Source organism: Candida oxycetoniae, assembly GCF_023343755.2.
Source record: "Candida oxycetoniae strain CBS 10844 chromosome Unknown scaffold19, whole genome shotgun sequence".
Taxonomy (NCBI): Eukaryota; Fungi; Ascomycota; class Pichiomycetes; order Serinales; family Debaryomycetaceae; genus Lodderomyces; species Lodderomyces oxycetoniae.
The window spans coordinates 145,200-171,286 of NW_026055479.1; the positions used below are offsets into that span (position 1 = coordinate 145,200).

Consider the following 26,087-nt stretch of genomic DNA (forward strand, 5'->3'; position numbering starts at 1 on the left):
ACTGACTAGTGTCTCTGCTTGATACTGTCATTAGTGTCGGTGGCAGCTAGTGTACTCTACTCTGCTCGATAGTGTCGATAGTGTTGCTACAAGGCTTTGCTCCACTATCTCGCTTCGCTCGATAGTGTCGCTCGATAGTGTCGCTCGATAGTGTCGCTCGATAGTGTCGCTCGATATGTCGATATGTATATATAGATTTAGACTCTCTTATAATAAGATCTAGTGTGTCTCGTAACTCTATGCCCATCGGCTCTATCATTGAGGCCCTCGTCCTTTCTCAGTTTAGGACTTTCAAGTATCCCTATACCACCTTTGGTATCCATAATATCCTTAACCATTTTATTTACTACTCTAAATTTACCATCTCTATCTATTTCTTGAGTCCTTACCATTCCTTCTCTGTTGTTCTCTTGGGATTGGTCTTTGTATATATAGTTTGCAGGTAATATACAATTTGGCATCATTGATCTTCCTAATTTAATCACCTCGTTGGCCCATATTGTGATATCAGTCTTGGGATTCTTGTAAGGTGTCCAGTTTTTCTTACAACCTTTGATTAATTCCTTGACTACTTGCTCTGACCCCCATGTATGATTCCATAACAAACCATCATCGTTGGTTAATCCAATCAAATGAGAAAACACTCCCGTGGTTAATGCACCATCACTATATCCACCTTCAAGAAACGATATCACTTTCCCATTAGTTTGAAGTTTGGCTAGTTTGACTACATCTTGAGTGAATGTAGAGTAAAAAGATGTAGGGACATTTATACCGTGTCTTTGCATTTGGGGGTTTTCATATTCCGATGCATCAAAACCAGCAGAGATAATAATTAATGGCTTATAACAAGGTGGTGGTGTTGGCTTCTCTAGTTCTGCTGATAAATGAGGCTTTGTTGAAATCATCTTGTTGTACTTGGCTAGTTGTGCCAAATATTCTTGATTCTCTTCTTCATACTGCTTTTTGCAATTATTCAAAAACTGATTTGCTCGATTCAAAATTGCAACGTACTTGGTTTGGTAATGTTTATAAAATTCGTCTTCATTATTCCATGCTTGTAAATGAACATTCCATATATTCAAATCATGGTCCATTATACATGTAGATGCATTGCGGATATTTTCTTTGGTAGCAAATCCAAGCTCCGTGGGATATGACTTGATATCATGTAGTGAAAAATAGCCAACTTTGGGATAAGTTGCAAATCTTTTGCCATAGTCATCTCTTGGATTTAGTTTTGGATCAATAATCTCGTCTTCCTCTTGTTGTCCATAATCACCAGTAAAGCCTGCTCTTTCCCAACAGATATCCTGAGAACCGTCTCCATGGTGCAAATCGATATCCAATATAGCACAATGAGTAACTCCATATTTCTCAAATGCATATTCAATTCCAATTTGAACATTGTTCAATAAACAAAATCCACTAGGTAAACAAGCATGACTGTGGTGTCCTGGGGGACGAATAACCACAAATGCCAAATTATGGTTCTTTCTTCTGTGAGAAGTAGTATTGTTTTCATTATAATTGCTTGATAACGAACCATTCGAGCTGGTAGATGTTGTTGCTGTTGTTGCTGTTGTTGCTGCCGTTGTTGTTGTTGTTGTTGTTTTTGTTGATGATGATGATGAAGTTGATGAAGTTGATGATGCTGTTGCTGTTGCTGCTTTCCCTGATGCTGGAGCCGGTGCTTGCACCGTTTCCGCTATTCCTGTTGTACTTGTTGTTCCTGTTATTGGAGTCACCTTAAAAAGAGCATCTACTGCTGTTTCGATAGTACCAATAACACCTTCAATAGCATTTATCGTTTTTGGAGTTAAATAAATATCACCAGTATTCCAATCCTGTGGAACCTCCAATTCGTCATTGTTCAATTTCTCGTGGCTCTCCAAACACAATTCAAACAATTTTTTTGGCCAATTTCTACCATGGATTTTCCTCACATGTGAAGAGAATATTGATGACCTCTTTGTTGAGTTGATGAGCTTGTAATAAAACGGATACATTGTTATTGCAGAAGCAACACCAATACAAGTAGCCAATAATCGTTGGGGCCGTTCAAATATGGTAGAGAGGTATGTCTTTGTTACCCATTTCCTTCCAAAAGAATGTTCGGAACTATATGGTGACAATATAACCAAAGTCTTTTCTGAATCAAACTGAAATCGTGGCGATTCTCTACTTATATGTGGGTTTGAAGAGATAAAGTCACTAAATGTATGGTGGTACTTGATCAATTTTTCATCAATTAACAAACTTGGTCTCAAAATCTCGTCATATTTGGGATCTAATTTCTGCTGAATGTAATACTCTTCTAGCCCTGGTGATCCAATCTTTTTAAATTCGGTTATTCGTGGCAACAAGCTATACCTCCTCTTGGTCTTGAACTTGGGAATTTGCTCTGATATCCGTTCATTCTCTTCAAGCTCTTCGATACCCACCGTGCTAGAAAGATCTCGTGTATCATTTATCGTAGTATCGGGTAATACTGTATGATCTATTGATATATCGTTTATCTCATCATAATAATCCGTCGTGCTGGGTCTTATACTCAACGTCGTTTCAAAAGCTTCAATAAGCGACTCCTCGCTATCATTTTCATGCCTAGATACCGACATGGGAAACGGATAACGACTCAGAAAAACAAAATCAATCAGCCACACAATTTAATAAAAACCCCTTCAATAATGTTGAATGAAAAATTATCTTGATCTATGATTCAATCAAAGTGCGCTCTTTTATTTTTCCTTCTCTTTTTTCCGCTGGGGTCTTTAAGAAATTGACGTTATTTAGAATGTTCATGGCTTAGAAGGCGGCGACCTTATGGTTGGATGTAGATATACTATAGAGGAAGAAGAGTGTATAAGGTAAACAATTTGACCATATTTTGCTTTGCTCCTGTTCCGGCTCTTTGTCGGCAATGTCAGTTTCTAGAAAGAAGAAAAGGCGCAATATGCCTAAAAGGGGAAAATAATAAGCGCAAAAAAAGTTAATAAAAAAGAACCAAAACCAAAGATTTAACTAATGGGGTGGGGGGGGGGGGAAGGAGTGTGATAAAGGCGACGAACCCCAGTGGAACAACACTGACTAGCTGCCACCAACACTATCGAGCAGAGCGAGATAGTGGAGCAACACTGGCTAGCTGCCACCAACACTATCGAACAGAGCGAGATAGTGGAGCAACACTGACTAGCTGCCACCGGCACTCTCGATGCTTAGACTAGAGATGAGAGATTTGTAGTATTACGAGCCAATCAAATCGCACCGAATACATTACGTTCGAAGCTCTTTGGATTGTCTAGTGAAAAATGCTGCTCAATAGTGTCGTTAGTGCCGGTGACAGATAGTGTCGGTGGCAGCTAGTGTTGGTAGCAGATAGTGTCGTTAGTGTCGTTAGTGTCGTTAGTGTAGTGTCGTGTATTTTAATATCTTATTGTCTATGGAAAATAGTTGGTTTGACTTCTTGCAACAATCTAGGAGATTCGCCTACATTGTGTTTTCTCTTTTTCAACACATTTTCAATGAATGCTTCACCTGCCTTATAAGATGATCTAACCAATGGACCGCTTGCAACATACAAAAACCCCATATCTAAAGCTACATCTCTCCAATAATCAAATTTCTCAGGTTTGATGTACTCGACAACTTTCATATGTCTCTTTGTTGGTCTCATATATTGGCCAAATGTAACTACATCACAGCCAATTTCACGTAAATCTCGTAATGTGTCAATCACTTGTTCATCAGACTCACCAAATCCGAGCATTAGTGATGTCTTTGTGATCAAGGATGGCTTGGCTTGCTTTGCTGTTTGCAAGACTGCTAGCGATTGCTCATAAGTTGCTCTCCTATCTCTTATATGAGGGGTTAAGGCTCTAACCGTTTCCAAATTATGCGCATACACATCTAATCCCGATTGCGCTAATATCTTAACCATCTCCAAATCACCGCGGAAATCTCCACTCAACACCTCGACTAGTATTTGAGGTGCTTTTTGTTTTATCTTTTGCACTGTTTCACTTAAATGATATGCCCCGCCATCGATAAGGTCATCTCTATCAACTGTTGTTAATACAACATAGCCCAATCCCCACCTGCTTATAGCCTCAGCTGTATTTTCTGGTTCCATGGGATCCGGTTTAGCTGGCTTCCTATTAGTTTTAACCGAACAAAATCTACAGCCTCTAGTACATGTATCACCAAGAAGCATAATTGTAGCAGTAGCTTCGGATTTCTTGCCTCCCCAACATTCTCCGATATTGGGACATTTGGCCTCTTCGCATACTGTAGTTAATTTCAAGTCGCGAATGTCTTTCTTCACATTATGGAAAGATCTTCCCTTTGGAATAGGTACTTTTAACCAGCTTGGTAATTTTGCATTAGGATCTTTACGAGCTAATTCTAGTGGATCTTCTAGCATATCCTTTGCCTTCCCACTAACAAAATCATCAAATGAAGGCCCCTTATTTAGTTCATCAGTGAAAATTGTTCTCCTTCGTTTGTGCTTAGGAAGGGGGGTTGTTGTGATGGATGATGTATCTGTCGCCAACCTTCTACAGCAAATGGTATAATAAGCCGGCAACTTCAGTATGTGAAATCCTCGTGGTATCATTGTTTTGATAAGTAACCGGCTGAAAAAAGAAGATGTCTACGACGCGTCTAACTTGTAAAGCTTCAATCCAACCTTTTTCAATCTTCAATTGCAAAATGGTCAACCTTTAACTCGTTTATCGCCCATTGAGGGCATCGCTTTTCTGATAGTTTAATATGCAGGCATGAAAGAAGTCAAAGATGTGAATGGTAGCAGCAGAATTTGACTTCTATTTTTTTTTTTTTTATTCAAAAAGAGACTATAGACTCTTTGAACCAATTATATGATGACCAGAGGTAAAAAAAAGAAGAAGAAAACGGTGTTAAAAAAACACTCAAAATAAAAAGCTTGTATAGTTGTTACTCATACATGTATTAGATTAGGTTCTTTCTAATGTTGTCCTTAAAGAGAAAAGGTTTTATAATAATATGGATGTTTCCGTTTCTATTCTGTTTCCGTTTCCATTTCTATTCTGTTTCTGTTTCCATTTCTATTCTGTTTCTGTTTCCATTTCTATTCTGTTTCTGTTTCCATTTCTATTCTGTTTCCATTTCCATTTCTATTCTGTTTCTGTTTCCATTTCTATTCTGTTTCCATTTCCATTTCTATTCTGTTTCCATTTCCATTTTTGTTTTTACAATCTAAAGTAAACGGTGTATTTCGTCATCTTTAAATTGATCTAAATTGTTTAAACTATCCCACCATTTGAACAAAAAAGTTTGACATATCAATTTGAACCAAGGAGTGAATACCAATGTATGGTCATTAAACATCTCCTTCAATTCATTAGCACTGACATATTTATAATCCTTGACCTCATTATCATTTGTGTTTATAGTAATATCATCCTTGGTTCTGAGAATCAAAATATAATCAATCTCATGTTCACCCCAAAGTGATGTTTTCTCATCTCCGCTTGCCGATTGGTAATGGATTCTAGTTAAATATGTGAAATTTTCAATAGGAACATCCTCTGAAAGTATACCCAACTCATGGTATAGTTTTCTTTGAGCGGCAACTTTAGCTCCCGCAATAGCATTGCTTAATAAATTAACATCGGTGACACCCTTTTGTAAATTTAAACCTAATTCCAATGGCACGCACAATGGATGCGAACAACAAGTATTTGTCCACATTGAAGGGAAAGTGATCTTCTCATCAGCTCGTTGCTGTAACAATAATTTTCCACTTTGGTTAAATAAAAAAACAGAAAAAGCACGATGCAATAATCCTTGGTTAATATTTTCCATCATATGACATAATTTCTTTGTTCCTGCTCCCAAGGGCTTATCGTCATAATCCAACACAATACATAGCTCATCCATTAGTCTGATCTGCTCTTCATCGTGTCCATTGAATAAATCCAAATCTTCTTGTGATGTGCTAACAGAAGTGTCCGACCCTGACGATCTTGGTATACCTGATATTTTCTTTAATGGTGTAATTTCTGGCCATTTCTTTATGATCGCCTCGGGAGTGAGACTAATGACCAACTTTTCATACTCTGAGGACATGACTGACACTCTCAATCAAGTAATGTAATGAAAAAAAGGATTTTTCAAAAATGAAAAAAAAAATAATAGGTCTATTAAAACAAAAAAAAAAAAAAAAAAGGAAAACAAAGGTTAAAACTCTAAAACAGAGATGGTGGAAATGAATAAGTCAATACCCAACTATATCACTAACCTATCTGGTATAGCACTTAACTCCTTGGTTTGACAGGGAAAAGAAAGAAATGAAACAAACCGAAAGAAGAAAAAAAAAATAAAGCCAGTATTGTCTACCTCTTTTGTCTAGCTATCTATCTACCTCTCTACCTACCGAGTTATTAATAGTGCCAATAAGGCTCAACTGTTTTTTTTTATGCATCAAATCTCTCTCTTTATAATGGTTTTGAAATTTTTTTTTCTTTGTATTTTCAACTGTTACATTTCGAGTTGTTTTTTTTTTTTTCTTTTTTTTGTTATCGTCAAATTTCACTTTATAACGAAAAGAATCCTTTACATTGCAGGAAAAATGGTTTAAAGAGTATCAGAGAGTAGCTAGTAACTGCTATCAAGAGGTGTCGGTGGCAGCTGGTGTGCTCCACTATCGAGCAGAGCGAGATAGTGTATAACCAACTTGTGGTGATGTTGAATTCACTACAAGTTGGAAAGAAACTTATATAGTGATTACATTGTGTGTATCACGCAATGCAACTGAAGAGACTAGAAGAGACTGGGGAGAGGAGAGACTGGGAGAGATAAGAGATATGGTAGTCGATCGTTATGGGCTAAAATTTAACGTAATTGCGTCACGTGATAGTGGGTCACGTGTCAAATTACTTTTTGCTGACGTTATTTATTTTTTTACGAGAAGTTTCACGTGACCCTTATACGAAGCATTCTCCACATTGCTTTTTTGTTTCTTTACTCCTCTTACTCTTTGTTCTGTTCTGAAAAAAAAAAAAAAAAGAAAGAAAAAAAAAAAATTAATACCACGTGACTCTCTACTGTTTATCACGTGACTCTCTATTGTTTTATCACGTGACTATGAAATTTTTCAATTTTTCAATTTTTTCTTTTATTTTTTTTTTCTCGTGGTTGGTCTTCGGGGCAGAGAAGGACAGCATAAGTTATAAAGACGAACACGTAGCTAAAGAGAAAACTTTCTTTTATATAGAGTTCTTTTGTCGTTGGTTGGTATATTTTGTTGAACTTTGCATCATAAACTGAACTTTTTTTATTTCAGTTCAATTATTTACTTGCCTTGGTTTCCCCCCCCCCCCTTCCCCCTCTTCTGGTGTTATAGTTCTGGTGTTATCCCCACTTTTTTTTAGTTAGTTTCTAGACATGACTTCTGATTCAACTACTTCAGAAACTTCAAATTTCAAGTTTATTCAAAGAAGATTTATCAAGCGTCCAGATGATAAAGCTTACAAAGAGAGTATTGAGTCCTTGAAACAAGAGATCAAGAAATTGGACTTGGCAAGCAATGAGTTGACTGCTCAAATTGCCAAGTACCAAATTGATCAAAAAGTTATGGATGAAAGAAATCGTTTGACTGGTGAGTTGAAAGCGCTTATTGCAAAGCAATCGGGCTCAAAAAATGAAAGAAATGCCCTCAATGCTCAAATTAAAGCAATCGATGCTCAAATGAAGAAAAAAATTGCCGAGATTAATCAGCAAACTTCAAAGAATAACTTCAAGAGTATTGCCGAAATTGATGAGAGAATTAACAGTTTGGACAAATTGATTGATGCTGGTGACTTAAAATTAGTTGATGAGCGTAAATACGTAAAAGAGATGAGCTCATTACGTAAATTGCGTAGAGATTTTGGCTCAATTGAACAAACTCAAGCTTCTATCGATCAAGATAAGGCCAAGATTGCTGATTTGAAAAAGAAAATTGCTGCTACTCACAATAAAGAGTTAAACGCTGAGTTTGATGCTATTCAAAAGAAATTGGATGATATTAATGAATCCAATAAACTGATTATTTCAAAAAGAAATGTAATTTACGATAAAAGAAATGAGATCAAAAAGCAAAGAGATGGTTTGTACGACGAAATTAGAAAAGTAAAGGGTGAATTTGATGAGAAGTTTGCCAACTTCAAAAAACAAATGGCCGAAGAGAAACAAAAGAGAGAAGAAGAAATGAAGGCTCAAATTGAAGAGGAGAAAAAGGCTAAATTAAAGAGAAGAGCTGAAAAGGAATTGGCAGAAGCTTCTATACCTGCATTTACTAAGGAGATCAATACGATCCATCGTTTGTTGACTTATTTCGATCCATCTTATGTTAAGCCAACAACAACAACAGCAGCAAAGGAAATGTCTCAAACAATGAATGGTAAATCTATTCCATCATCCACCAATAATGCTATTAGAACTATTGAATTCCCCGAGGACTTGGTCATTGTTAAAAAGGAACAAGAAGATTTCTTTGTTGGTTCTAAGAAGAAGAACAAAGGTAAGAAGCAGTCTAGTACCAAGCCTAAGAACTTCAATGTTGCGCCAGATGTTGTTGTTGGTTTAAGTGATTTGACTATTCCGTTCCCAACCAAGGAAGAAGATGTTCCTGAAACCATCAAGACTTTGAAAGAAGCCTTGGTAGCTTTAGAAGAGAAACAAGATGAACAAACAAAGATAAATATTGAACGGGCACAAGCCAGAATTGCTAAATTTGAAGTTGAAGAAGTCGAGTTGGAGGGTGAGGAAGAAGAAGAGTAGACCCTTAAATAAAAGGCATCATTGATATAAAAAAAAAAATCGTCAATTGTACTTTGAGAGGAATAGTAAATAGTGAATGTATAGTAGAGAGAAAGAAAGAAAATCCCGTGTGTATTTTTGAATTGGTCTTTTAGTTTCATTGATGATGATGATGATGATGATGATGATGATGATATGGGAGTTATTATGGTAGCGCCATTATTCAAGAACTTTTGAGATAAGATGAGCTCTTTTGAAAAATTTGTATTATTAGGGTCAATTGTAGCTAGTCATTAACTACTGGTAAATTTCTTAATCAAGTATGACCAAAAGGAAAGCTACCGAGCAAAATGAACAATTGCCGGTCAAAAAGCCGATAAAGGTCCCTGTTGAGTCTTCTATATCCATCTGTATACCATCTAATGCCATATCGTCCAAGAATGCTTATAATTTAGAGCAGAAAACGATGATTGCATATCAAATAGCTAAAGCCTGTCTAATATATAATGTCTCTGAAATAGTGGTATTACAATCCTCCTCATCCCAGTTAAATGAGGAGGACAAGTCCGAGACAATCAATATTGGAAATAAAGTCGTATTCAAAGAAGAAGAGAAAGAAAGAGAAGAAGAAGTAAAGGATAGAAAGGATTTAGAGATGAAACAAGATGGTTTGTTATTGGCTAGTTTGTTACAGTTTTTTATAACGCCAACCTATTTGGTCAAGACTGTATTTCTGCCCCATTTGAATGCCAATTTCAAGGAAATTATTCATAAATTCAAGTATGCATATAAATTGCCCAAGATTACTACATTACCATTTATGCAAAATAACCAAGTTTATCGAGATTTCAAAGAAGGAATTGTTATACCTAGGGAAACTCCCAAGATCAAATCCAAGAAAAGCGCAAACTCAAAGTTCAAAACGAAAGCACCACATAAGGTAACAGTTAGTAAATATGTCAATATTGGAGAGAAGGAACCATTGAAATTGGACATAGCTAGGGAAGTACCTATATATTCTCGTGTTACTATAGATTTAAAGAATAAAATGATAATTAGTCCCGAAAAAGCTTATGGTATAGCCGGTTATCGGGCCTCGTTTGGATATCACGTACGTTTAGTAGAGAAAGATCAGTTTAACAAGATATTCACACAATCGCCAATTGAAGATGGATATAGTGAAACGATTTTTATTAATTGTGACGATTATTTTGACAAGCTGAGTAGAGTGCTTAAGGAGATGAAATTGTATAACGATCGAGAAGTTGCGCGGGGGAAACATATATTGATGATTTTGGGTAATTATCGAGATATTCAGGTGAGTTATGAAGCTGATAAGGAGAAATCAGAGGTGTTTGAGGGGTTAGATAATGGGATGGAGTTATTTGATTATAGGATGGATATACCTTTGGGGTGTCGAATTGAGGATGGTGTTTTAATTACATTGACAAAATTGCGAAGCGAGCCAAAGGTTGGTGGAGCAGCAAAGTAGGATGAGAGAAAGAGTGAGAGTAGGATGAGAGATTGGTAATAACAATCTTGTCATAGTATAGTATGATAGTTAGTTTGTATCAATTTAGCTTACGACTATTGATACGAAATGCATTATGTTGTATAATGGTGATGTAAATGTGTTTGTATTCTTACAGAGTGGCAGCATATAAAGTGTCAGCATATAGAGTTGTCAGTATAAAGAGTGTCAGTATGTAGAGTGGCAGTATATAGAGTGGCAGTATATAGTGGCATTATAAAGAGTGGCAGCATATAGAGTGGCAGTATAAAGAGTGTCAGCATAAAGAGTTGTCAGTGCATAGAGTGGCAGCATAAAGAGTTGACAGTATATAAGCTGTATTACAATGTACTCAGTAGTGACAAGATAGTAGTGACAAGATAGTAGTGACAAGATAGTAGTGATGAGATAGTAGTGGTGAGAGCTGGTGTGCTCCACTATCTCGCTCCGCTCGATAGTGGTGACAAGATAGTGGTGACAAGATAGTGTCGTCAGTGTACAAGTAACAATGTTACCATAACACTCTCTAATACTCTATAAGATGTTACTTTGTTACAAAAATTAATGGGGACAAAGGCTGGACTCCATCACACGCCCAAACTGGATAACCCCTAGGACCGCAGTAAAAGTGTTCTAGATTCACCTGGCACCGACATGTTTCGACATTATTCGACATCAACCTCATGATTCGATAATCATAATTCTATAAATAGCACCAAAACAAAAACATTGAAAATTATCATACTATATGAGAGAAAAGTCTCACTATAATCTCCGACATTGCTTTTTGAAATGAAACCAAAAGCAAGGGTAGTGCAACAACCAGCTCATACGACATTTATATAAGAGCCTTTACCGCTTTTTGCAAGGAAAACACAAACAATGCTACAAACAAAATATCGCATAATAAAAGATTGCATAATAAAAGATCGCATAATAAAAAATCTCAAGGTTTTTAGATTTTGACAACCAAATTTATAAATTTTCAGATTTGCAACATCTTGTTTCTTTATCATTGATTGGCAATCAACTATTTGAGTCGGTTTTTTCTAGTATTTTCCCCTCTCCTGTCCTTCTACTTGTTTATTTTGACATCCTCTTACTTTCACATTCGTTTTTAAAGGAGGAAAATGCAGTTTAAATTGTTGACATTTTTGGTTGCTTCCATTACTGGTGCAAATGCTATTGGGAACGTATGTATGACTATTGACACTCGACACTATCGACACTATCGACACTATCGACACTATCGACACTATCGAGCAGAGCGAGATAGTGGAGCAACACTAGCTCCCACCGACACTGGCTAGCGACACTATCAAACCCCGTCTCAGCTTATGGGCAATCCAGCTAAATTGTGGTCTCAGCTTATGGGCAATCCAGCCTTGTTGTGGTTATGGGCAATCCAGCCTTGTTGTGGTCTCAGCTTATGGGCAATCCAGCCTTGTTGTGGTCTCAGCTTATGGGCAATCCAGCTAAATCATAGTCTCAGCTTGATTGGGTCATATAGCTTGGTCGTGGTCTCAGCTTTTGACAATCCAGCTTGCCTCCCCTCCCCCGTGTGTACTCAGTAGTGACAAGATAGTGGTGATGAGAGCTAGTCGCTCTGCTCGATAGTGTACTCTTTGGGCATTTTTGCTTGATGTCAGCCCAAAGTCGCCTGTGTAAAACTTACTCAAATGATATGTACTAACTATTATTTAGCTCGCCTTCAATTTAGGTGTCAAGGATAATGCAGGAAACTGTAAATCGGTTCAAGAGTTTGAATCTGACTTGGAATTGATCAAAGGTTCAACTTCAATCATTAAAACATATGCCGTTTCTGATTGTAACACATTGCAAAATTTGGGACCTGCAGCAGAAGCTGAGAATTTTCAAATTATGTTGGGTATATGGCCAAATGACGATGCTCATTTCGAAGCAGAAAAAGCTGCTTTGCAACAGTATTTGCCAAAAATCTCTTCTTCAACAATTAAGATTTTTTTGGTTGGTTCCGAAGCTTTATACAGAGAAGATTTGACTGCTTCACAATTATCTGATAAAATCAATGATATTAAATCATTGGTCAAAGATATCAAGGATAAAGATGGTAAATCATATTCAAACATTCCAGTTGGTACCGTTGATTCGTGGAATGTCATTGTAGATGGTGCTAATACACAAGCTATTCAAACTGCAGATGTTGTTTACGCTAACGCTTTTTCATACTGGCAAGGACAAACTAATAAGAATGCTTCTTATTCATTCTTTGATGATATCATGCAAGCTTTGCAAACAATCCAAACTATTAAAGGCTCCACTGATATTGAATTTTGGGTTGGTGAAACCGGTTGGCCAACTGATGGGTCTAATTTCGAAAGCTCGGAACCGGGAGTTGAAAATGCTAAAAACTTCTGGCAACAAGGTATTTGTGCATTGAGAGCCTGGGGTGTAAATGTTGCTGTATTTGAAGCAATTGATGAAGCTTGGAAACCAGATACTTCCGGTATCTCTGATGTTGAAAAACATTGGGGTGTTTGGGACTCAAATGGAAAATTGAAATATGATATCAGTTGTCATTTTGATTAAAAAACAAATATGGCTTTGATGTATTCATTGTTCATGATCCATTATCCATCATTTGTTAATGATCATCTATTACCGTTTTTATATATATAGTTATACATAAAAGAGAAAAGAATAAAATTTGCATTTCCTATTTACTGCTTTATCGGTTCTTGCCGTTTCCTTAAACCTCTTTTATTGTTGACCACATAATTGTATGCCACCAGAGAAAAAAAATCACTAGTGAAGGAGAGAAAGGATCTATGCTAATAATAGTGAGAGGTAAGGAGAGAGCCATTCCCAGAGGAGGAAACCCACTCTTTCATCATCATATACTAAGTCAATAATAAAAAACGCCATAGATGTGACTAAGTAACGCTTGTTCTAGCTAGTTGCAAATAACCAAAGCAAAAAAAAAAAAAACCTAAAATAAATAAAAACCATTCTATAATTCACTCACGGCATGTTCAAAAACAGATCCACCTTTCATAGGAGAAGACCTTTCCTTCAACAACTTGACATTATCCAATCTCAATTTTTCAACTTGTCTTTTCGCAAATTCGTAATCTCTTGTGATTATCTTTATTTCTTTATCCTTTTCAATCAATTTTCCTTCATAGTATGTCTCAAACTCTTTTAGTTTCCGTGCATGCTTCTCTGAATACTCTTTATGAAGTGTACTATATGCTTTTTCAATCTGTTGCTCTAATTCCAGTTTGGTTTTTTCACATTCAGTGTGTAGGGAATCTATTTGATTATAAAGTTTCTGTTGCACGGCTAGAAGATTGGATTTTTCCGATTTGATAATGTCGATGGCATCCACTAATTGTGCAAGTTTGGATTCATAAGTCTTGTTTTCTTCAACTTGTTGACTGAGCTGTTCATCTTTCGATTTGAGTTTTTCTTCCAATTCTGATTGTTCTGAAATCAACTTAGATATTTCCACCTGCAAATCTTGCTGTTGTTGCCTCAAATGTGATATTTCTTCATCCTTGACTTGTAAATTCTGGTCAATTAACTTTTGAGATGAAACCAAATCAGAAATCTCATTTTGATGTGCTTCCATATAGCGAGAAAGCACCTCTTGTTTCTCTTTAATTTCGTCTTGATATTTTTCACATTCTGAAATCAATTGAGAAACTTGAGCTTGAGAATTTTCATTCACTTGCTTCAAATGAGACACCTCGTCAATATAAGATCTAAGTTTCTCGTTGTTTTGCTCGCCATCAGATTTCCATATTGAAAGCTCATTTTGGACTTCTCGCAAGCTTAATTCAAGTTGATCAATCTGTTCATCTCTCAGAGCCAAATCTGCATCACGTTGTGACTTAACATTGTCAAGCTCTGACAATAATCGCTGACTCTGTTTCTCCAAGTCATAGCTTTTTGCTAAATCCTTTTCAAGTTCACCTACCCGTTCTATGAAAGAATCTCTGCTGTTTTGAGCTGCAGTCAATTCACGGGTCAAGTTGGCTATATTCAGAGTCAATTCTGCTTCCAGTTCCTCGTGCGCTTTTATATTGCTTTCCAAAGATGTAATTTTCTCATTCAAAAGTTCTCGAGCCTCCTTCAAACTTTGTTCGTGCTTATTCTCGATTTCATCGGCAAGTGCCTCTGCATTAGCAATTCGTTCTTCATGCCCATCTATTACATATTTCAAGTATGCTTCCGAACTCTCTAATTTGACAATCTGTTTATCCTTGGCATCTACTTCTTGTTCAAAATTAGATATTTTAATTTTAAGTGATTCATTTTCCCTCTTAAGTTCACCAACCAATGCATTTACATCATCAGTGGATTTTTCATGAGTCTCAATTTTCTTTCGAAAGGTTTCATTTTCTTGAGACAATTTACTATTCTCATCTAGTAATTGATCCAAATCTAAATTCCGTTGAATATCCTTGTTCTTTAAATTGTGCAATTCTTCTTCAAGTTGATGATTTTTCTTCTCCAACTTGGTGTTTGATTCCTTAGAAAGATGCAAGTTCTGCTCACATTCGTTGATTGCGATTTTGATACCACGAATTTCTTTTCTCAAGTTTAATGCTGTTTTTTCTGCAAGTGCAGACTCCTTCTTTAAAGTACCTATTCTTTTATCCGCGTCTTGAAGTTGAATGCCTAATCTCTCGTTTAACATGTGTAGCCTTTCTTCTCTTACCTCATCTTCCCGGACTTTTTTCTCTAATTCTATATTTTTCATTGTTAGCTCTTGATTTATGAAATTTTGCTTTTGAACTTTTGCCTCAATATCTGCAAATTTGTTCTTCAATTTCTCATATCGGGCTAGATGCGTTTCCTCTACTTTTTTGATATAATTAACTGAAAATAATGGCCTAGAGTTTGGAGTTTGTTCAGTTTTTGCTTCTTTTAGATTTATTTTGATATTGACATCTTCACCTTCACCTTCACCTTCACCTTCACCTTCACCAGTTGCATCACCAAAGATAATGTCGCCGTTACCTTCACTGTTGTGTTTTAACGGACTTGTTTGTTCAATCTCAGCAGAAACTTCTGCGTTTGGAGACTTGATTTTTTGATGAGTCAGAGGACTATGCATATCTGGTTCTGTTGGTCTATCGGGAGTGGCATATTGACCACCACTTCTCAGTTCTCGTATGATTTTAGTCAACTGTGTGTGATTGAGAGTTTGGGTTGGATCTTTCAGGTACAAATTCATATCTGCATCTTCGAAATCAGTACTGTCACCTGCATTTTTCTCCATGTCTAATTCACTAATATTGTTTTCCCCTTTTTGATGATCACTCTTGGTTGCAATTATTGGTAGATTCTCCTCATTCTCTTTGGTCTTCGAGGTAACAAAGGGGAAGAGAATGTCATTATCTGCTGTTGATGGAAGATATCGTCTCCAATCATCCCCAGGATTGTGAAGATGGCGATGATTGCCATTCTCCACATCTGTATGAGTTGTTAAATCACGAGACTCGGGGCTTTCCACTTTACTTGGATGATGAAAACTTTCACGCTCAAATTCATCATTCTCGTCGTCTTCTACTTCTCTTTGTAATCTCGGGATATTTGTCAAGTCCTCGCCTAATCCAACCAGCGCATCAACTCTCATCCTTCTATTTCTAATGGGGGAACTCAAATCCTCAACTTCCGAAGTCACATTAGGATCATCCAAGTGCCCCTCTAAGCCCTTGCCGCTATTTCCACCCATTTCGATCCTGGCTTTCTTAATCTGGTTCTTGTTCATTGCTGTTCGACGCTCATTTGGTGATGTCCATAGGTACCTATTACCTCGTTTCAAAGAGCTCAGCGATGACGCCTTCATCGGTTTCCTGGTACTTCGTCGAATCGTGGTCAAATTCAACACAGACTTGCGAGACGAGCTGCGAAACGTAATCTGTGGTAACTCAAGCCCCGCGGGTGGTGTATAGGATGTTGCTGGCGGTGTTTGTGAAAGCTTAATACCTGAATCACTGCGAAAAACCCTCTTGTTCGGCGAGGTTGGGTCGGGTAACATAACAAGATACTTTTTCTACCAATAATAATAATAATAACAACAACAACAATGACTATAGCTATAGCCAGAAGCGTCCCTACCAGAGCTGCAAACTTCAAACAATGTTTCTATTCAATATCGAGTGCTCTTTCCCTTTTATTGATGATGTTTATTTGCAACAGGGACGACTCCTTTAGCGCGTATGTCACGTGCTCGTTTTTTCTTTCTTTTTCGGGGGGGGAGTGTTGAGTAGGAATACCATGGCATAGCATGGGGAGGTCTTGCGAGATGTTAAAGAGTGTTGAGAGGAATACCATGGCATGGGGAGGTCTTGTGAGATGTCAAAGAGCGTTAATGATATTAAGGTGAGAGTGCAAAAAGGTTAGGGGGGTTGGTTAACGATAGTTTACTTTCTCATTCGGCTTCTACACACACACACACAAAAAAAAGACCTCACACTCCTGATGTAGATCCAGTAACAATGAAATAGCAGTGTAGTTGCATTTTGATATAGCAGTGTAGTTGCATTTTTACCAAGTAGCTGTTGCGGGGATGGTGCTGTTTGAGTAAAAAGTACCATACGTTGGAACAATTGTTGAAGATGAGCTCGATTCTGAGGTTAAGGTGTGTAATAGGGTTTGAGTCACTTGAACAAAGGAAGTGATTGTTGTAGTGATATCATCAGACTCGAACTCGGCTTGAACTGGGAACGAAGTGACATATAAGGAAGTTGAGACAATGGGTGCAGGAGTTGGAGTAGCAGTAACGGTGACGGTAACGGTGGATGGAACACACGCGTCAGTGTTTTGAGAAGTTTCCAAAATGGCTTCAGTTTCAGTAGAAAGCTCCAGGGCGTCATCTGAATTAGTAATGGTGATATACGAAGTAATGGTTGAAGTAGTTACTAATTCATGATGTTGACTTTCTTGGCTAGAAGTAGTTAATGAGTCCTCATGCTGACTTTCTTGGCTAGGAGTATAGGTAGCAGTCCAAGTGTTTGTTGGAGTGACAATAGTTGAACTGCCGGTGGTCAAAGTCACGTATTCAGTAATGGTTGAAGTAGTTACTGAGTCCTCATGCTGACTTTCTTGGCTAGTAGTATAGGTAGCGGTCCAAGTGTTTGTTGGAGTGACAATAGTTGAACTGCCGGTGGTCAAAGTCACGTATTCAGTAATGGTTGAAGTAGTTACTGAGTCCTCATGCTGACTTTCTTGGCTAGTAGTATAGGTAGCGGTCCAAGTGTTTGTTGGAGTGACAATAGTTGAACTGCCGGTGGTCAAAGTCACGTATTCAGTAATGGTTGAAGTAGTTACTGAGTCCTCATGCTGACTTTCTTGGCTAGTAGTATAGGTAGCGGTCCAAGTGTTTGTTGGAGTGACAATAGTTGAACTGCCGGTGGTCAAAGTCACGTATTCAATAATGGTTACAGTGTATGTCTCCTCTGCAGATAATGACGAAACGTAAGAAGAGGATTCCACAGCTGGTAAAACAGTTGTAGGATTTCCCCAATTTGAGGTTGCACCAGGAGCTACCGATGAGGTAGAATTCTCGAATCTTCTCAAAATGTGAAAAGGACTAGCTTGGACTACTGAAGCAGCAAGTGCCAAAAAGGCGAAAGGATTGAATTTCATTGATTGGAAGCTGGTTGATTCTATGTTTTTTTTTTTATTTTGTTCCTGTTAATTATGGGGATGGTGGTTATTGCAATGATTACCTCGTTATTAATAAAGGAGTGTACAAATAGTTGGAATTGTAATCAAAGGCAGTAAAGAAAGATATTGGAAAAAGGGAATATTTGGGTCAAATTGTGTGAAACTCATTTTTGAGCAAATTGGTTTAGTTTATAATGAGGCATGCCAATATTTAAAAGCCATGGGCTTTAAAACCAACTCTTCTTTTTCCTTTCACCGACAGATTTATCTTGTTTTGTTTTTCGTCTACATATTATTTAGTTAGCAGCAATTACAACATACCGAATTAAAACCAATATAGTTTCTTAAAGTATGGCCTAATTGAACTCTGCATAGTCTTTTGGTTTTTAATTTTCATTTCGTGTAACTTCAAGGTCTTGCGTATGTTTTCTTCATATGGTTAAGGGGTAATCGTTAATGTGCCAAGATTGACATATTGATGTTTGGATGTAACAACTTCCGAGATTGTTTGTTGTTTTTTTTTTCTCTTCAACTTCCGGTTGGGCGTATATTTTGTTTTCCTACATTTGCGCGTTTTTGTCACATTCTACTAGTTTTTGTCCCATTCTACTTGTTTTTGTTTTGCTTTAAATTAAGTTGTTTTTTGACACGAGGAAATCTGACCCCTTAAAACTTAATATAGAACAAAAAAAATCCCTTCGACAAGCTTTTCCTAGTGGAAAAAATTTCATTGACAAGATCTTTACTCGTATAAATAATCTCTTTTAAAAGATCTTTGGAAAAACTTGTCTCTCAACTTACCAGTTGTATTGTGGGTTTTTATTAAAGTACAACAGAATTATTACAGCTTGATAAGACTACTTCTATCCTCGTTATGAAATTTTTTTGGAAACATTGTAACAATAGCTACAAGTGTTTTATTGAACTTTACTCTCACCTTATTTAAAATCCGACGCTAACTTTTAATCATATTGGCGCATACAAATTAGTTACCTTAAAATTTTGTGTTTTTTTTTTTTTTACAAAGCCTTGAAAAAAATTTGTTTTCGTGTACAGCGACACTATCGAGTAGATCGAGAGAGTGGAGCACCATTGACTAGTAACATCATTGACTAGTATCATTGACTAATAACATCATTGACTATCACGGTGTCTCCACTATCTCGCAAAGAGATCAAAGCATGTTACTCACGGGCTTGTCCCATCTAGCTCAAGCACAGGAGGGTGTGTTGTTGATGTAACTTGATTTGAATATAGTTGCATCCTTTTTTTTTTTCTACGACACTATCGAGCACACCCACATGGGTTTGGTTGCATCCTTTATTGTCCCTGGCTTTTTTATCCCTCTCCTCTTCTTACTTTACCTATGTTTTTTTGGCCCTCTTCAAAAATGGTATTACAACTACATACTCATTTCTGCTCTTTTTTAGCTGCCTACAAAAAAGTCAACTCTGTGTAAGCAAATTTTTTCAAAATACATTTACTCGTTAAAACTCGTGTGTTGTCACGTGACAGCGCTATCGAGATGCCCACTATTGAGCAGAGCGATATTGTGTTGTAACAAGCTACAAAGTGTCGGTGGCAGTAGCTAGTCAGTGTTGGCAACAGCTAGTCAGTGTTGGCACCAGCTAGTCAGTGTTGGCACCAGCTAGTCAGTGTTGGCACCAGCTAGTCAGTGTTGGCACCAGCTAGTCAGTGTTGGCACCAGCTAGTCAGTGTTGGCACCAGCTAGTCAGTGTGCTCCACTATCGAGTAGAGCGAGATAGTGGAGAATGTAGAAAATATAATCAAGATAGAACAAGTACCAATGAGTCGAAACTGGCTAGCAATACATGAAACAACCCTGTTTTCCTTTTTGCAAGTTGAGAACAGGTACCTTTCATCTTGATGGTGTTATCAATCTACAAGTATCCATTTTTCTCGTCTGTAAATTGGTTTCAATTTGCTACGAAAATTGTAATAAAACATAGTAACTGCAAACAGCAGATACAAACCATGGCCTCAAAAAGAGTATTTTGTGAATAAAAGCATGATAAATTAGTATGATAAGAAATTACAGTGTTACGACACTATCGAGCAAAGCGAGATTGTGTTTTAACAAGCTACAAAGTGTCGGTGGCAGATGGTCTCGCTGAACTCGATAGTATAGTAACAAGCTACACAGTGTCGATGGCAGATGGTCTCGCTATGCTCGATAGTATAGTAACAAGCTACACAGTGTCGATGGCAGGTGGTCTCGCTATGCTCGATAGTATAGTAACAAGCTACACAGTGTCGATGGCAGATGGTCTCGCTATGCTCGATAGTATAGTAACAAGCTACAAAGTGTTGTAACAAGCTACTAAGTGTTACAACACTATCTCGCTTTGCTCGATAGTGTTGCTCAATAGTGTTGCTCGATAGTCTTACTCGCTGAGGAATTTCAGTACGGCACGAAATTCTTTTATCCTTTTTCCATAGGTGACGGAATTTCTTTCCCCATTTGTCATTTATCCGCTACCAAATGAATCCACAGTTATCTTGAAAAAAAACGGACCCCATATTCCAAATCGACGATTAAGGAAGCTAAGGAAAGCAAGGACAAAAAGACAAACAAGCTCTTTTTGAAAGGTAACGGGTCCTATTTTCAGTCAAGATGATTGGTCTTCCATTGGATGATGCCACTTTTAAAAAGAGAAAATTCTCAATTGTTGCTGCAATATCATTTATTGTCTTTCTCTTTATTATCCTTTTTTCAACCAATTTATTTGAGTATTTCAAGATTGCAATTACCGCAATCCCCAAGAATGATTCCAAAGTATGTCCTGTGAGTGAAATAATTGCTCCCAAATCATTCTATAAAGATAATTCAACGGTTGTTTCCATTTTAAATGATGCAAATTACAAAGAAAAGTCAATTAAAAGGGTATCTGGAGCAATCCAAATCGACACTCAAATCTTCGATAACCAACCCTCAGTGGATAAAAGCCCAGAAACATGGAAGAAATTTGCCAAGTTTCATCTGTACTTGCAAAATACTTTCCCATTGGTTTATGAAAACTTGAATGTGGAAACAGTCAACACTTTTGGATTGGTTTACACTTGGAAAGGTTCCAACAAGGATTTGAAACCAATCTTATTAGCTGCTCATCAGGATACAGTGCCTATTCAAAAAGATACGTTGAACAAGTGGACATATCCTCCATTAGAGGGACATTATGATGGTAAGTTCATATATGGACGTGGCGCTGCCGATTGTAAAAATGTCTTAATTGCAATTTTGGAAACTTTGCAGTTATTATTATCGCAAAACTACAAACCTGAAAGAACAATAATTGCAGCATTTGGTTTTGATGAAGAATCATCAGGCATACAAGGGGCTAGCCATATTGCTAACCATTTGGAATCTAAATGGGGCAAAGATTCATTTTATGCTGTTGTCGATGAGGGCCCAGGATTAACCACAGATACAATGACTGACACTATAATTGCTACTCCTGGCACAGGTGAAAAGGGGTACATTGATATTCTTGTTGAATTGGAAACCCCCGGTGGTCATTCAAGTATTCCACCGGATCACACGTCGATTGGTATTATAAGTGAATTGGGTTACTTGATAGAAAAGGATCCATATAGTCCAGTATTGACCCCGCGTAATCCAATTTTCAACTATTTCCAATGTTTAGCAGTTCATGATCCAAAAGACAAAATCCCTAGTTTCTTCAAGAAGATAATCATGAGATCTGGTTATGATAAGTTTGCAAATGCAAAATTGATTGAAAAAATCTCTCAGAATAAGTTCTCGAAATACTTGATTAGAACATCACAGGCTTTGGATATAATTAGCGGAGGTGAAAAAGCCAATGCGTTACCTGAAAACACCAAATTGTTAGTTAATCATCGAATTGCAATTGAGTCAAATATCGAGTTTGTTAAACAACAGTTCACAGCAAGAGTTATTGAGGTTGCTAAAAGACACAATATCAAGGTAAAGTCATTTGGTAAGTCAGTGTATACTCCGGAAGATTACAAGCATGGCAGTGGTAATGGTGGTGGTGGTGAATTCACCATTACTGCAACCCACGAAGGATTAGAAGCGGCGCCATTAACTCCGACAAATGACACAGTATGGCAGTATCTTTCTGGAGTCACTAGACATGTTTATGAAGACCTCGTATTTACTAATCTCACGTATCCTATTGTTTCGAGTCCCGCTATCATGACGGGCAATACCGATACTAGGTATTATTGGAATTTAACCAGAAATATTTTTAGATACTCACCATTTTACGTTGACAGTTTTATTGGTGGCATGGGTATCCATTCAGTAGATGAAAAATTAAACTTTGATGGTCATTTGCAATTACATGCTTGGTTTTATGAGTATTTACAAGCTATTGATACTGTCAAAGCTGATAATTGAAGCATAGAGAATTCAACAAGGGGAGCCCAAGGCGACGCTGGTGCAAGAAATACCAAAGAGATGGTAAAAGTGTATGAAATAAAGAGTCTACACTAAACTTGCCATATGTTAGACACTATATAAATAGAACAAAAAAAACGATAACTACTGATAAGCTTGACCCCCTTCTTTTCCTCTCTCTGTTCCCCTTCTTTTCCTCTTTCTGACCCCTTCTTTTCCTCTCTCTGTTCCCCTTCTTTTCCTCTTTCTGACCCCTTCTTTTCCTCTCTCTGTTCCCCTTCTTTTCCTCTTTCTTCTAATTTATTTCCTTCTTTTCCAAAGGATTGTACCTTAAGAATTTCTCAATCAAATCAACATGAGTTAAAATCATTCTTCTACAGCAATACCTTTTCAATTTCAACTTATCCAAAGCATCACCTTCCGTAACATTTTCATCTTGCAAATACTCTAAATAAGTTTCCCATTTATCGCCTACAACCTTGCCACATGAAAAGCAACGTATTGGAACAATCATTCTTGTCTTTTATTTATATACTTTATATCAACAAACCTGTAACAAGCAAAAACCCGTGCGTCTCTCAGATTTATAACAGAGTCCTTTTCAAATATCAACCAATCAGAATACCAGCTCCAGCAGTAGATAAGTCAACTCGTACAACAGAAATGTCTTGCTTATTAACTCGATTTCTTCTTGCCCTTTTTTTTTTCTTTGGTTGAATTTTTGGCGATGTGAAAAATTCAATGAGCTCATCGCAAAAATTGAAAATTTCCAGGGCATCGCAAGTTGAAGTTTTCTTTGAGGAAAATACGGCATACGGCATACTGCATAGTTGAGGTAAACGTGGAACGTTGGGCGTGGAAGCAACGTGGACTTAGAACAAACAAGAGGACTACAAACGGGGTAAAAATAAGCTTGTACAGAGATGCCGTCGGCGACAATAAACGAATGGTCGATATCGATTGTCACGGGAGGAGTACCTCTTGAACTCCCCTATTCACAAGTTTCGGCTTCAATCTTCTCACAGGATGGAAGGTACTTGATAACAACATTGTCACGTCAAATCAGAGTTTATTTCGTATCCACAAGACAGTGCATAAGGACTATAGATGTGGATCTCAGAGACCTAGTCGACGTTAAACTAGACGTTACCAATCCTAATCAAGTCATTCTTTTCAAAAGTTTTGGTGAGATTGTTATTGTGAACTATAAGGATAAATTACCCAACCCCGTGGTCACAGTTACTAGTATTCAACAACAGTTGGAAAGCCAGAGCGTTTTATCTGTAGTTTGTGTTAGACACAACAAGTACATTGCAGTTACCGGGAAGAAAGAAAAGAAGAAAAATCAAAGTTGGCATACTAGGCATTTAATCTCCATTGATCGCACAGCAGACTCAGTAAGTACTATTGGTGAGATTCACAATGTGTTGCAATATGCGGTATCCTTGGATACGACAAAGATTGCGTTTGCCATTTGTGACCAAACAATATTGTTGTTGGATCTTGCAACTTATTATAGCAACTGTAGTAGTGATGAACTGCCGGAATCAACTTCACCATCCCCCACCTGGGGAGGAAAAAAAGTCGAGGAACTAATAGTAAAAGAGGTTATACCATATCAATACAGGTCACCCATCACCTCCATAGCGGTTTCCAATGACTCTGTTATTGCCTTGGGAACAAATTCAGGTGTAATTCAGATCTTGTATGGTGACCTCATGAGAACAAACAACAACAACAACACTGAAAAGCGGCAACAACGTCTTTTCAAATGGCATCTTGACCAAGTGAATGCATTACAGTTTTCAAGTGACAACAATTATTTGCTCTCTGGAGGTATCGAAAAAGTACTAATTTTTTGGCAATTGGAAACCGAAAAGAAACAATTTTTACCAAGGTTGAATGGAACTATTGAGAAACTATCCATCGATATCTATAAAAATGACTACATTACACTTTTATTAAAAACTGATGTTGCTAATTTCGAAGTCTTAGTCTTATCCTTAGTTGATTTGGTTTCAAGGTTATCAGTCAATACAATTAGACCTAAATTTGCCAATAATTTAAAGACAACTTTATCAAGAACTAAGAAGAAGTTGAAAAAGGATGTCAATTATCAGAACGATTTCAACAAACTCAAATTGAAATATGATTATACTTGTGCTTTTGAAATACATACCAAAACAAAAAACTTGTACTTCCCCAACGAATCGTCTATACAAGCGTTTGATATAGTGAGAAATGAGCAGAATTTTGTTCAAAACGTAGCTTCGGTAATTTCAACTGGTAAAGTACGCGGAGAGAGCAAGATTAGTGATCCGCAGATTTCGCTTTTAAAATTTTCCAATGATGGGGAATGGATGTGTACATATGACGAAGTGACAAGTTCAGAAGTTGACTCGTTGATATCGACAAAGGATAAACAATATGCTTTGAAATTTTGGAAATTTAACGAAAACAAAGAAAAGGACAAGGACAAGGATAAGGATAAGGATAGCAGAAATGGAGTTTGGGAGCTAACCACAAAAATTATTGACCCTCACGGGAAAGGAACGGCAGTTTTGAGTTTGATTCCTGCACCATCTTCATATTTCAACGGTGTGGCGTTCTTAACTGCAGACAACAAAGGAAGTGTGCGAGTATGGAGACCAACATTTCCCAAAGAAGCATATAAAGTCATCACCTCCACAACCAACTTCACACAAAATCAGAACAAAAACAAGTCCCAACAAATTGCATGGACGTTGCGTAAACAAAAACCTGCAACGTCCAACACTACATTTGATGCAGTTTCTTTAGCTTGGTCAGATGATGGCTCTATAATATTTTTAGGTCATGAATACTCGATCACCTGTATCGATGTCAAAACCTTTGAACCAATACCCGATTTTAATATCCCTATATTGACCGAGTCCAAAATAAGATCAATACATTTCCTCAGCAATTACCTCGTTGTATTATCAAAAACCAGATTCTTTGTTTACGACCTTATTTCGGCACGATTGACCGATTTGGTGACAAAAGTGCACAGTACAAGCGGTGGTAGAAATTTGATCACCATTGATTCAAGAAGAAACTTGATTGCTTTGGCTATTAATTATTATACAAACTACGATGGACAAAATGTTGAAGATTTAACAGTGGCTTCTAAATTGTACATCTTCAAACCAAACCAATTAAAACCGGTTTTTGTAAAAGAACATACACTGGGTATTGCTGCATTGAGATGTGATTCAAAATCTTTCTTATTTATTGATTTGGAATGTCGCGTTGGTGCAATACTGTCGACATTATTAGAGGATATAGAAGGTACTGCTGAAACTCAAGATTCTGGAGTTGGATCATTATCAGAGGAGATCAAACAAATGTTGATTACTGCTCAAGGCAATGTTGATTTGATGAATCATAGAGTTGATGTTCAAGCTCAGCAACAGCAACAAAATGGATCTGGACAAGATCGCGATGAGTTCGAATCTGCAATGAGTACAAGTGAGAAAGTTGTTGATTTACATACCTTCCAATCGGTTTTCCAAAACCTCGATGGATTGCAAATAGAAACAATATTTGATCGTATCACAGATATTCTTAAATAGAAGTTAAATAATACAAGGAATAAATATTGTGTAAAACCTATTCGAAAATTGGATGGTTTTCCCCTCTTGGTTATTCTTCCTTTTTTGTTTTCTCTTCTTTTTTAGGATTGTTTTTGAATATTTGTAGGCCAGTGCTGTCTAA

The 26,087-nt window shown here is 37.2% G+C and overlaps 9 protein-coding genes across 9 annotated transcripts; 5 read left to right on the forward strand and 4 right to left on the reverse strand. All coding sequences in view use genetic code 12, as the record gives it.

Moving 5' to 3' along the window:
- Positions 1–197: 197 nt before the first annotated feature.
- Positions 198–2,621, reverse strand: HOS3 (histone deacetylase; the record flags this gene model as incomplete). Its single annotated transcript, XM_049325460.1, has 1 exon — positions 198–2,621. The coding sequence occupies one exon, from the start codon at positions 2,619–2,621 to the stop codon at positions 198–200; it is 2,424 nt and encodes an 807-aa protein (XP_049178919.1).
- Positions 2,622–3,433: 812 nt separating this feature from the next.
- LAB5 (putative lipoate synthase) lies at positions 3,434–4,615 on the reverse strand (the record flags this gene model as incomplete). The annotated part of the gene is made up of 1 exon (XM_049325461.1): positions 3,434–4,615. One exon carries the CDS (start codon positions 4,613–4,615, stop codon positions 3,434–3,436), a length of 1,182 nt encoding a protein of 393 aa, XP_049178920.1.
- A 620-nt stretch (positions 4,616–5,235) lies between these two features.
- Positions 5,236–6,108, reverse strand: IDI1 (isopentenyl-diphosphate delta-isomerase; the record flags this gene model as incomplete). The annotated part of the gene is made up of 1 exon (XM_049325463.1): positions 5,236–6,108. One exon carries the CDS (start codon positions 6,106–6,108, stop codon positions 5,236–5,238), a length of 873 nt encoding a protein of 290 aa, XP_049178921.1.
- Positions 6,109–7,425: 1,317 nt separating this feature from the next.
- BFR1 (Bfr1p) lies at positions 7,426–8,802 on the forward strand (the record flags this gene model as incomplete). Its single annotated transcript, XM_049325464.1, has 1 exon — positions 7,426–8,802. One exon carries the CDS (start codon positions 7,426–7,428, stop codon positions 8,800–8,802), a length of 1,377 nt encoding a protein of 458 aa, XP_049178922.1.
- A 301-nt stretch (positions 8,803–9,103) lies between these two features.
- Positions 9,104–10,273, forward strand: KGF56_004065 (putative methyltransferase; the record flags this gene model as incomplete). Its single annotated transcript, XM_049325465.1, has 1 exon — positions 9,104–10,273. One exon carries the CDS (start codon positions 9,104–9,106, stop codon positions 10,271–10,273), a length of 1,170 nt encoding a protein of 389 aa, XP_049178923.1.
- A 1,148-nt stretch (positions 10,274–11,421) lies between these two features.
- BGL2 (glucan 1,3-beta-glucosidase) lies at positions 11,422–12,859 on the forward strand (the record flags this gene model as incomplete). Its single annotated transcript, XM_049325466.1, has 2 exons — positions 11,422–11,484; positions 11,996–12,859. 2 exons carry the CDS (start codon positions 11,422–11,424, stop codon positions 12,857–12,859), a joined length of 927 nt encoding a protein of 308 aa, XP_049178924.1.
- A 421-nt stretch (positions 12,860–13,280) lies between these two features.
- Positions 13,281–17,929, reverse strand: PGA54 (Pga54p; the record flags this gene model as incomplete). The annotated part of the gene is made up of 2 exons (XM_049325467.1): positions 13,281–16,275; positions 16,881–17,929. The coding sequence occupies 2 exons, from the start codon at positions 17,927–17,929 to the stop codon at positions 13,281–13,283; spliced, it is 4,044 nt and encodes a 1,347-aa protein (XP_049178925.1).
- Positions 17,930–20,585: 2,656 nt separating this feature from the next.
- Positions 20,586–22,352, forward strand: KGF56_004068 (Gly-Xaa carboxypeptidase; the record flags this gene model as incomplete). The annotated part of the gene is made up of 1 exon (XM_049325468.1): positions 20,586–22,352. One exon carries the CDS (start codon positions 20,586–20,588, stop codon positions 22,350–22,352), a length of 1,767 nt encoding a protein of 588 aa, XP_049178926.1.
- A 923-nt stretch (positions 22,353–23,275) lies between these two features.
- Positions 23,276–25,945, forward strand: NAN1 (Nan1p; the record flags this gene model as incomplete). Its single annotated transcript, XM_049325469.1, has 1 exon — positions 23,276–25,945. The coding sequence occupies one exon, from the start codon at positions 23,276–23,278 to the stop codon at positions 25,943–25,945; it is 2,670 nt and encodes an 889-aa protein (XP_049178927.1).
- Positions 25,946–26,087: the final 142 nt, after the last annotated feature.